This window comes from Colletotrichum jinshuiense, chromosome 11 (assembly GCF_051148585.1).
Source record: "Colletotrichum jinshuiense chromosome 11, complete sequence".
Lineage (NCBI taxonomy): Eukaryota > Fungi > Ascomycota > Sordariomycetes > Glomerellales > Glomerellaceae > Colletotrichum > Colletotrichum jinshuiense.
In genome coordinates, this window is record NC_139304.1 from 414,861 (window position 1) to 426,873 (window position 12,013).

General features: G+C 53.3%; 2 protein-coding genes across 2 annotated transcripts; both read right to left on the reverse strand.

The window, feature by feature from the left end:
• Positions 1-329: 329 nt before the first annotated feature.
• EsH8_XI_000074 (uncharacterized protein) lies at positions 330-2,489 on the reverse strand (the record flags this gene model as incomplete). The annotated part of the gene is made up of 1 exon (XM_083273982.1): positions 330-2,489. The coding sequence occupies one exon, from the start codon at positions 2,487-2,489 to the stop codon at positions 330-332; it is 2,160 nt and encodes a 719-aa protein (XP_083120318.1).
• Positions 2,490-4,475: 1,986 nt separating this feature from the next.
• Positions 4,476-8,520, reverse strand: EsH8_XI_000075 (uncharacterized protein; the record flags this gene model as incomplete). Its single annotated transcript, XM_083273983.1, has 3 exons — positions 4,476-6,662; positions 6,716-8,250; positions 8,307-8,520. The coding sequence occupies 3 exons, from the start codon at positions 8,518-8,520 to the stop codon at positions 4,476-4,478; spliced, it is 3,936 nt and encodes a 1,311-aa protein (XP_083120319.1).
• Between the last annotated feature and the right edge of the window lie 3,493 nt (positions 8,521-12,013).

A 12,013-nucleotide genomic window follows, 5' to 3' on the forward strand; every position in this document is an offset into this window, starting at 1 on the left:
GGCCAGCCACGGCCCTCTTTGGCCCGTCATCGCACCCTCTCCCGTCCCTCTTCTTGCACATTACACAAATCACAACCAACACGACGCAACATAGTGTAATGCAACGGCAATCGGTAATCACTGTACTTTAGTTCGCAGCTATCGAAGGGTATTCCCTGCACTATGTACTCTGCATCCTGCATCCTGCGACACCAAAAGAAGAGAGGAAATCTTTTTGTTGGCCTGACGCCTCCATGCCCTGGCGTGTGTGTCCTGGACCAATTGAAACCAATGCATCGTGATGAAGTCGACGGCAATAGATACACATCCGGGTCTGCCTCGCCGGGACTTTAGCCGTCCAGCATCTCGAGCTCCTGCTCAATGTCCTCGCCCGAGCCCGCAAGCCGCCCGTCGAGTGATACAACCCCCTCCAATGCCGCCGTCATTCGGGCGCGTGTCCGCTGGACCTTTTCAAGTGTGTTGGATAGTTTGGCACTCAGCTGGCTCGCATGTGCCTCGCCAACCAACCCTTCCAGATCGGTCGCTTTCTCAACCTCCTTAGCCAACCTCGATTCTTCACCTTCCGCCCTCTGTAGCAGCACCTTAAAGACCGCAACGGCGAAGGCGACATTGGAAATTAGTCCATCTGAGGCCCTTGCATCCTCCTCCAGCTGCTGTCGCAGCCGCTGTCTCGTCTCTTGCTGCCACTTGCCCAACGTTTGTGACATCTTGTGGAACCGCTTGAGCGTGCTCTGCTCAGCGATCGCGTCGGGAAGTGTATTGATGTCGGGAGGGTCTAATGATTGCTTCTGGCGCCGAGGGATCAGCGTCTCCCAGTCCGCCACCCCGTGGCTGAGACAAGTGGCCATTACGCGCCGCCAGAGGTCGCCGCGTAGCTCCCGGGGCATTGGTCGACGCGCCAGCATGGCGAGCCCAGAGGCAAATGTGAAGACGCCGCAGTCGTAGTGATTGGGCTGGATTGGGCTCGCGTATTGGACGGCTCTGCGGCGTTGGATCGGGGTCTTTGGGAGATAGTTGCGCACAAAGGCGTCGGCTAGACGCCGGGCTTCTTTGATTGTGTTCCTTGCCGGGAGCGAGTCGCACAGGTCAACAGCAGTGGCCATCCCGCCGCTGTGATGAACGGCGACGAGCACCCAGTGATTCTCGTTGATGTTAAGCGGGAGCAGCCCCATCTCCCCTTCGATGACCTGCTTGGCGACGCGGCGGGATGGGACGTAGCTATCCTGCAGCATCTTTGGCGTCTCCAAAGTGTCGATGCAATAGACGCTCGGTCCTTGGCTCTCGCAGACGGTGCCCATTGCCTCGTTTAACCATCCTCCCTTCACCCATGCGGTTGGGTCCAGAAGCTCGCCGACTTCATCGGGCGAGATGAGCATGAAGAGCTGTGAGTCGCGACGTGGCCTCTTGCGTTCCGGCGAATGGGACATGCCTTTTGGTTGCGATCTCGATATGGCAACTAGTTTTGGGAAGGGTGCTTCTGAGGGCGCTGGTGTCGACCTGCTGGAACTGCCAGGGGTGAAAACGGGGAAGAGTCCTTTGAAGGACGGTTCAACTGGCGTGGAGGGTGATTCTCGGCGATGGCACGTCTCTAGCGTTTCGGAGTATTCACAGTGGCCCTCTGAGGATGGCCAAATACAGTACTCTTGGTCGGGGGAAGGCAGTGACGGAGGAGTTGGAGTTACGGGAGGCGGCGTAGCGGGAAGCGGCAAATCTTCGCCCTTAGGTGAGGAGGCCCCGAACACGTTGGACCTTGGTTGTTCAGGCTGTTTGTGAGTTGTGTTTTCCTGCCCAACACCGTCTTGGGGGTTGTCGTCGTCTTGGGGGTTGTCGTCGTCTTGGGGGTTGTCGTCGTCTTGGGGGTTGTCGTCGTCTTGGGGGTTGTCGCCGTCTTGGGGGTTGTCGCCGTCTTGGGGGTCGTTGCTATCTTGCTCGACTGCTGCGTCAGGTAGTCTGGAGATGGCGGTGCCGACGTCGATCAGGCTGATGCCCGGCTGCCTTTTTTGGCCGCGACGAGGGATGTAGGCGGCGCGGCGTTCCGAGGCGCAGAGGTGGAGGAGGTCGAGGGAGCGCGCCCAGTCTGGCGATTGCTTGGCCAAGTCGTGCAGGGCCGTGAAGAACTTCTGTCCTTGGTTGCAGTGGTCGTAGGCGACCGAGAAGAGGATTTGCCTCGGCTCAACACGCCAGATTTCGGCCGCCTTCTTCAGCTTCGGGGCAATCAGACGGCTCGGCACGGCGAAGGAGTCAGGCGGCAACGCGGGCAGCAGGGCGATGACGGTGTGGTTGGGCAGAAGACGACGCAGCTGGCTTGGGTCGATGCAGTGCGGCGGGTGTCGGGAGGCGAGCTCGGTCTCGATCTGCCGCAGGCGGGGGTAGATCCTTGCCTGTGAAAGGGCAGGCTGGGTGATGGCAGCGACAAGCTCGGCAATGTAAGGCCGTAGGGACGCGTCGAGGTTGGGGTCGAGATGGCGAGTGGCAGCAGGGGTTGCCATGGACTCTGGGGAACAAAGACTGACACTGAGAGTGGATTGAGTGTCGGGATAGGATGAAGATGCGATTTATACCAGGTGCGGCGACGAAATCAATGGAGCCGGGAAGTAAGCCAAAGAACAGACGGGCACAAAAGTGAGGATTAGCGACGGTTCATTCCATGGATTGTGTGTGTGTGTGTGTGTGTGAACTGTCGCGATGTTGACTGACTGTCTATGTTGGGTGGTTGCGGAGAGCCGGGACTGGGGGAAGAATGGAGGCAGGAGGGACGAAGAAGGGGGGGGGTTGTTGTGTTATGCACCACGTTGCTGGGAGACTCGGTGCGGTTATCATCATGGCGAGAGAGGAAGGAGGTATAAAGAAGAGAAGAGAAGCCGGGTGAAAGGCAGGCACGGCGGACTGGACTGGATGGGATGTCTTATTGCAACCTTCCGGTTCGTGCGATGCTCCAAGAGAAGCGGAAGGGGCAGCGCTCGCTCTAACTGCCCGCCTTGCCTTGTACCCGAGTCCGGATGCACCTCGGCCCCGAATGCTCCGGGTTGAGGCAGGAAAAAGGTGTAAGTATCGGTATGCCGTGCGGTTGCCCCAAGGCCTGGGGGTGTGTCACAAAATTAGTGGGTAAGACACTGCACCGTTGCAACGGCCCGGGCCGCCGCGCTAGAGAAGAGACCCAACCCGGACAAGTGAACGAGTGCACAAGTGTGAAGCACAACACTCTGTACGTATTAGTACCGGTATTAGTAAGAAGGGGGGAGGCCGTCTTGGCCATACTGCACAAGTCCCAGCTCTGCGTTCCACCAAAATCGGTGCCATGGTATCAGTGCGATTCTGGCTGCTGGCAGAGATTTAAACGCCTTACAGTCGGCTCGGTTCAAAGTGAGCAACGTGGCTAATTTCGTGTCCCGTGCTTCGAGGTCCGGTGAGCGTGGCTTCATTAGTTGCGGTGGGTAGACTGACTCGGTGTAGCATGGGTGGCGTAGGTATGTGGCTGGCTGTGCCTTACTTAGTAAGTAGTGTTGTGGCTGGAGGTTGTGTTGTGGCGAGGTTGGGCGAAGGATGGATTGCTTCGTGGCTTGAAAGAGGGCGGAGAGGGATATTGCGTTATGTGTATTTTGTTGCCATTCGGGTTGCCGCCCACAGCATCTAGCACAAGTTCATAGGAATGCATCGGACCTAATAATTCAGACTGATATGTACTTGATGATGAAGTATACATGCCAAGTGCCTTACAATAAAGCTCTAGGTCTTGAAGCCCTTTGACAAGCCGGAGGTGGCCATCATTATATCCGACGACTTCACCATTCTTGGACACGTCATCCTCAAATGTAGTTTCTTAGCCACACGTCCGCTTCAATTCCATTTATCCCGTTCTCCTGTACCTGTTATAGCTATATAGATCCGTGCAACCACCCTATTTTATATGTCTGCGCCACGGATGCAACAATATTCCAATCCGCGGTCTGATACCATGCTCAGCCACATCTTGGGAGCTCTTTCTTGCTGCCGCCACAGCACACGGCGACAAAGAACACCGACCTTACTTCGTGGCACATTCCCTTGATGCCGTTGTGGGCACCTGAAACTGATAAGATTTCTTTTCCGCCCAGTGTCACGAATCCAGAGGCCGGGTAGCAAGCGTGGCATGACGTTGAGGAAGTAGGAATGTTCTGGCTCTGAGCGACCACATTTATTAACGCATACAAGACTTGTCACTTGAGACATGAACTACAGGAGGGTGACAACCATGTTTCCAGTGGGTAGGGCAGTCACAAACCATGCTGCCGGAGTTTTGCGAAATAGATAGTCTTGTACAGATAGGACAGAAACGTCTAGAAGGTGCTAAAGTCGTACTAGTGAACTCTGAACAACCGACTCCTCTTGCGCCCTACCCATGGCACGCTATAGTGAAGGAAAAAAGGATCAGTTGTTAGAGCAGAAGAAAAACTCGAGAAGAAAGAACGAAATTTTTTTGAGAGAGTGAGAGATTCCTAAACACCTAGCTCGTTCTGTGAGAACCGCAAAATCAATAATTGGCCTGAAGCACAGCCAATGGCAACTGTAGACCCTACTACAGTCGATACCGCCTGCCGGTACTCTGGCGGCAGCCACAGGAGGTTCACAGAGTCCCGCGTAATCCACACTCCGTTAGGACTAATTGCGTAGCCGTGAAAATGAGGCGTTTCTATTGCATTTGTCGGCAGTGGTGGCCCTGTTGTACTTATAGTAGATGTCCTTTCCAGGTCGATAGCACCTATTTTCGTATAGAGCTGCAAGCCGTCTTTTGAAAAAGAGATATAATCGAGCGATCGACCTATATCAATAGTCTGGAGACACTGGCCTGTGGCCCCATTCCAGACATTAACAATGCCGTCGTACGACGCTGATGCCAGCCGCATGCAATCGCCTGAGAAGGCTACCGGGATGATACCAACGCGGTGCTTAAGAGTCTGGATACACTGGCCAGATGCATCGTCCCAGATCTTGACGGTGCAGTCCTGCGATGATGAGGCCAGCTGCATGCCATCGCCCGAGAAGGCCACTGAGTAAACAATACCGCTATGGCCACTGAGAGTATGGAGACACTGGCCTGTAGTGCAGTCCCAGATCTTGACGGTGCCGTCATTCGATGTTGATGCCAGCTGCGTCCTATTGTTAGAGAAGGCCACTGAGGTGATAATCATATTATGGCCCTTAAGCGTCCACAGACATTGGCCCCCCACAGCGTCCCAGACCTTGAAAGTGTAGTCCTCTGACGCTGAGGCCAGCTGAGTGCCATCACTTGAATAGGCTACTAAGGTAACGCCATCGCTATGACCCTCAAGAGTATAAAGACACTGGCCTGTAGCGCTGTCCCAGATCTTGACAGTGCGGTCCCACGATGCTGATGCCAGCTGCATGCCATCCCCTGTAAAGGCTACTGACATAACAGTATCGCTATGGCCCTCAAGTGTTTGTAGACACTGGCCTGTTGCTATGTCCCAAACCTTAGTACAATAGCCTGATGCTGATGCCAGCTGCATGCCATCATTTGAGAAGGTCACCAAGCGTATGCTGTCGCCATGGCTCTTAGTAGTCTGGAGGCTCTGGACTGTAGCCCTGTCCCAGATCTTAACGGTGCAGTCATATGATGCTGACGCTAGCTGCATGCCATCGCCTGAGAAGGCTACCGACTTGACCCAGCTGCTATGGCCCTTAAGCGTCTGTTGACACTGGCCTGTATCCCTGTTCCAAACCTTGACGGTGCAGTCGCCTGATGCTGATGCTAGCTGCGTGTTATCATCTGAGAAGGCTACCGACCAGACATTATCGCTATGGCCTTCTAGCGTCCACAGACACCAGCCTGTAGCCCTGTCCCAGACCTTAACAGTGTAGTCAGCTGATGCTGATGCTAGCTGCATATTATCGTTTGAAAAGGCTACTGACCAGACAATATTGCTGTGGCCTTTCAGCGTCCACAGACACAAGCCTTTGGCGCTGTCCCAGATCTTAACGGTGTGGTCCCGCGACGCTGATGCTAGCTGGGTGCTGTCGCCTGAGAAGGCCACTAAGGTGACTTCATCACTATGGCCCTCTAGCGTCTGGAGACAATGGCCTGTAACCCTATCCCAGACCTTGACACATTTGCCTGATGCCGACGCCAGCTGCGCGTTATCGCCTGAGAAGGCCACCGAGTCGACCCAGATTCTATGGCCCTCAAACGTCTGCTGACACTGGCCTGTGGCAGTGTCCCAGATCTTAATAGTGCGGTCCTGCGACGCTGATGCCAGCTGCGTGCTGTCGCCTGAGAAGGCCACTGAGGTGACTTCAGCACTATGGCCCTCCAGGGTCTGGAGACAATGGCCTGTAGCCTTGTCCCAGACCTTGACGGTGCAGTCGCCTGATGCTGACGCTAGCTGCATACTATCGCCTGAGAATGCCACTGAGCTGACCCAGTCGCTATGGCCCTCAAACGTCTGTAGGCATGCGTTCCACTCATCTTCCATACAAGGCTTCATGACTATCCAGGAAGGCTCTTGCTGATGAAATAGCTCTCTTATAATGCTACGCATTGGGCTAAACATGAGTGCTGAAGCATACGTCTGAAGTGGACTGCTCTCTATACTCGTTCTATGCGTCCGAATGAACCGTAGTCCATCACAAGCTAGCTTCGTCAGCTTAGAGGTTTCCATAGACACCTATACAATGTTAGTACTAATATACAGCCTGGAATATATCGACTGAGACGAACCTGAGCTAGATGTACTAACTTAGACATTTGGAGAATACCTTCTGACATGCTCTGTACAAGGCTCAGCGCCTCCAGCCAGTGAAGGTAGTGCTGTTTCAAGAATCTATAAACCGATCCGCCGTCCTGAAGGTCTTGGTTGTGCAGTTCTTGTCCCGCAGGATTCCCGTCCGCCAGATGGTTGACCCAGTACACGCAGGAATACCGGGCCGGTGCGAGTGGGTTGGGTTCGGGCGGCCTGACTTGGTTAATAGGAAATCCCGGCGCGCGCAGGTTATATACGTCGCGTCGGAGTGTTCTCGACATGACCTGGATCGATTTCGAGGCGATGGTGTTGTGTCTTGCTGCCAAGCCAGATGGAAAAAGATAGCTATCCAGCATTAAAAAGTCCTTAGCTGACTGGTGAACAAGGTAAACAACACTGTCTCGTACTGTAAGAAATGGCCCGCATAAAGCCACTATTTTGACGACGTGCTGTCGCATGTTAGATATGTTTAGCGGCAAGTCGGCAAGGGCCCGCAACTCATCCAGGTGAAGTGGGCGATACGCGGTGGTGATTGTTGAAAGAAGGCTGTGGCAGAATACAGAATTATTCCGCCGTAGCTGTTGTATTTGGCGCACCATCCGTCTGTATAGCTCATCCAACCCGGCTGGGACGTCATCTAAAATATCTAGAACCTCCCAGCTCTGCGCCTGACGAAGCTCTTGAACGACTAGGGCTACCCAAAGGAAAGTCCCATCGGCCTTTACCTGCATTTTTTGTCGGACTTGATCTTGGAGTAATATATCTCCTTGTAATTGCGAAAGCTCTGAAACACGCTGGGTGATGTATACATTTACAGCCCAGGATACATGCCGTGCGTTTTCCTTTAGTTCTAAGACTAGTCGTGTCTGGGTCTCAGTTGGCCATATATTGTCCTCAATGTCGTGTCTGTTGCGGCTGGAGACGATCAGTTTTGCGCGGGATGATGAGGATATGTGGACAATAAGGTGAAGAAGCAGGTCGAGATTCGTCTCGCACTCGTCGAGCGCATCAATGACTAGATAGGTGTTCTGCAAGCTTGGCTCCTCTAAGATGTCCAAGAGCATCTTGGACAGGGCGTCCCAGCTGTTGGCATCCTCAAATAGCTTCTTGCCTGTATGGTCGTATTTCTTTCGCACACGCCTAATAAGGGTGGGCTCTTGATCAAGGAGCCGATAAATAAGGCCGCGAAGCACGGCTGTTACGTTGTTCAGGCGTATGTCGGTAGCTTGGCAAAAGAAGTAGGACAGCGTAGGAGGACCTCCAGGCAGCTTCTCCAGCTCATCAACAATACCACAGAGCAGCATTGTTTTGCCCTTGCCGGGATCGCCCTTGATCCAAAGCAGCCGGCTCTGCTCGTCGTCGCGCCATCGCTGGAAGTCGTCATGGTCGAGGATCCAGCGGTATGAATCTCGCAGCAGGCCGCCCTTTGTGCGCTCGATGCGCGTCTTATCGTCGCGGGGATCGGTTACATGCAGGTCCTTAAGAAAGTCGCTGTCGCCGTCGGATGTTGCTCCTTCATTGATGGTCAGTCAGGTCGGATAACGCCTAGAAAAGGAAAAGAGGGCCTACCAAAGTAGATATCGCGAGCACTGAAACTACCGGAGCCCGAGTGTTGAATGCCGGCGCCATGCAACTCCGACCGGGTGCTCGGCTCCATCGCTCTATGAAATGCCCCGCTGCCGTCATTTCGAGGCACTACGTCTGGTGCGGCCTGCCGCTTTCTTGGTCTGTCATCCAGATCAGAGAACTGTTGAGGTCGCGGCCTTTTGAGATTGCCCCCCATTGCATAGGCTGTCTGGACTGTGTAGAATGGCAAGAGCTGGGGCGGCCGTTTTCGTTGAAGTTGCGCTCGTCTGACCAGGCGGAGCGAACGACGGCTGACAGTTGAGAGGATTTCGCCAACGTGCGCCTGCGTCATTGGCTGGATTACGGACCCCCCTGAGCTATTAACGTACGGCGCAGTAATCAAGTGACGATTAGGCAATCGGAACGCGCAGCTTGGTTTGCCGTATTCGAATCCGGGTAAAATCAGTTGAGATAAGGATAATCGGGCGACAACAGCCCTTGGCCATGTTTATCCCATCAAGTATAGCATGGCTACAGTACATCGACATGAGAGGGCCTAAGCAAAGAGGCTGATTTATGCTTGTGTTCCCTATGAATAGTACTGGACTGTTAACTGAATTCCATACTTTGGTAGCTGGGTGCTTGATGCCTGACGTACCCTCACCTTCGTGGCCTCGCCTTAGCCACACCAGGTACCTATTTAGATAGATCCAGCCAGGCGTGGCATTGAGGATAGATTTCTTCCTCCAAGGTCAATCCATCACGACCGTTGCCCTTGACCTGTCCCACACTTATCGCAACCTGAAAGGAGGGGAGAAGCACATTCTAAATGAAGCATTATTATGTACTACGATTGTGACGGGGCAAGTGGACGCGATAAGAGGCGGATGCCTGTCAAAACGGTACCACAATGTACAAAACGGCGTACAAGAGATAAGGTCGCACCTAATCGGGGTCCCGCAACATGTGCCACTTTGACAATGTCGCACACGATGGGATACCAGTGCTGCTGATAGTAGGGGGAGAACAGGTGCTTGGGCATAGGGTCATGGTCAGGAAGAGGGGAGGGGGGATTGAACGCGGGGTCAAAGGAGGGGCAGAAGAGGCGGGACGCTACTTAGAAGCAAAGTAGTAAAAGAGAGAAATCAAGCAGTAGGCGAAGGAGCTTCAAGTTGAAATGATGCATGTGGCGCGTACTCAGCCAATGGCTAGATCGCAACATGTTCAACTCTAGGGTTTAATTTTGGTTCACCAGGCGTCTAAATGCTATCTGCAGGTCCAATGCATCGTCTAGAAAACCCAGTGAACTGACTGTCAAGATGGTGAGGAATATTAAAGCACTTGGGCCAATGAATCAGGGGAGCGTCGCACAGTGGTATACTAGCGTAGTCGCCAGAAGAGGACTCGTAGGAAGCATAGATAACCCACAGAACCACAAACCATCCCAAGTTCGGACCCTGCGTGAAGTCATCGTAAAAATCAGAGACCCTACCACTATCGCTGGCATCCGAGCCATGAACCCTCGTAACCTCAAGGCGCACATATACCGCGCCATTCAACAGAGCAACAATGAACATAGACCATGTTCGAAAACCAACTGAAGAGCGGAGACCTGCGACGCAGGTGGTGGAGGTGGAGGAAGACGTCGTCAAGGATGAGAAAGCCGGCTTCGAGAAGGAGATTCAAGATCGATAGGATGACGGAGTGGAGATGGAAGAAGGACACTGACCGGGCCGGGGGCGAGGTGGAAATCGAAGGGGCAGGCGGTGTGCGCACGGGCAATCATGGGGATAGACGGAAAATGGCCGGTGGGTGATCGGGGTGCTTAGGGGCGAGCAAGAGCATACTATTCGTGCTGACATCATGTGGTTTATGATGTCAAGATTTGAACTTATTCGATAGGTCTAGATTCTTGTCCGGCAGGTAAACTCAAGTTTGGTAGTACCCTCGATTTCTCGTCTAGTTCGTCGTTGGAAAGGCCATGAGATGTCTTGGCTCGCGACAGATCAGGGTTCATGTTGAGGGTGGCGTGGGGTATTCGCTGGTGCCTTTTCTACCGACCTTCATGTTCCAGCTGCCTGGTGCTGATGCCAGAGAGGCTTGAGAGGGTAAGACGCAACCAATGTGTCAGGATATATGAGATGTTTCTTTGCCGCCGTCTGGATCTCACAAGTAGCTACTGACGAACAGACGCAGAAAGAGCTGAAGGCAAGAAGAGAAAGTCCTCGATCAGATTGCACGGCGTTGTAGCTATGGAATCAAACATTGCTTCCACATCTGCTACACCTCATTACCACAACCATCAGCGTCACTGCTGTCTTATTCTTGGTCATTGACATACGATCTTTAAGTCTATCTCAAGGTATTTTCAGCGAGCGCTGGCTACCCCGGGCGCTCGCTGGTTTTGGCCCGCGCGGCTACTGCCGCCACGTTGAAGGGCTCCGGAAACCCGTTTTCTTCTGCAAGATTCTAGGGCCTTTAGTCACGTTTGTGCGGCAGGTTTGGGCACAGGTATCAAGTGCTTCATGATAATAAGTTTATGCTGCTTGTGAGAAGCAGCATTAGTTGCGTCATGAGAAAATGCTTGCCCGTGGCCGCGTTTCTTTCAGATTTCCTTCGCCTGAAATGCTGACCCCAGCTCCTTCCTGATCTAGGGTGTCCAAACCAGGCCCGCAACAACAGCGATTCAGCTGGAGATATCAGCCGGAGATATGCAATTGTTTGTTGGAAGCTGGTCAATTGAGCAAGTTGAATGTGGGCAGCTGGGCTGGTTTTGTGGTTGTAGATGTGTTGCACATGTGTTGCACATGTGTTGCACATGTGTTGTGGATGTGTTGTGGTTGTGCTGTGGTTGCAGATGTGGCTGCAGATGCGGCATCAAACACGCTTTTACATCACTATCTCTTCCCGCTCTGTCAATACCGCAATCCATCTCTGAGCCGCGCAATCCAAGTCCTTTTCCGAAACAGCTAATGTTTTCTTCAAGAATTCCAAAATCCCTCGCATCTCCCACTGGTCCACTGCGAGCGAACGAACGTCAACCCGCCGTCGTTTAATTTTAGTGGCGTTGTATTGGTGCTGCTCTCCTCGTTTGCCTGCTCTTCGGATGCATATCTCATTAGGAAATGGTACTCCTCAGAGATGCAGCGAAGCGATTGCGACGATTTAAGGGCCTGCAGCTACGTCCCCATGGCAGAGCGCTGAGCCCCTCTTGACCCCTAATTCCGCATCGCATGGGGGTAACTAGTGCTTGATGTGTGATCGCGCCGAGCCGTCTGGGTTGGGCTGTCGAATGTTTATATCGGGTGTAATATGACTTGTAACTTGATAGTTGGGCCTAACATTGGCTTTGAAATAAAGACGCCGGCATCGTAAAGACACGGGAGAGGTTTGTGGACTAAGAGTTTAATGTGAGAGTCCGGCTGGGTGATGTAGAAGACGCCCAGCCGTAATCCTCGAGAAGAACAAGTGAGGGCGGCTAGAGTCTCATGCACCTCTCTTTAGACGCACTCTTCCTGCATGATAATACAATCCTCGCCCGGTCCCTATGCTATTGCGCCACCACGTCCCATCTTTGTATGCGTGAGACCCGTAGGGCTTGATTGATTTGTGGAATCGGTGCCATGACGCCTGTGCGGCCTACGGCAGCAATTCCCTATACGACTACTTCCCTTTCTTCCTAATGTTTTTCTTTCCATGTCAATAACCGC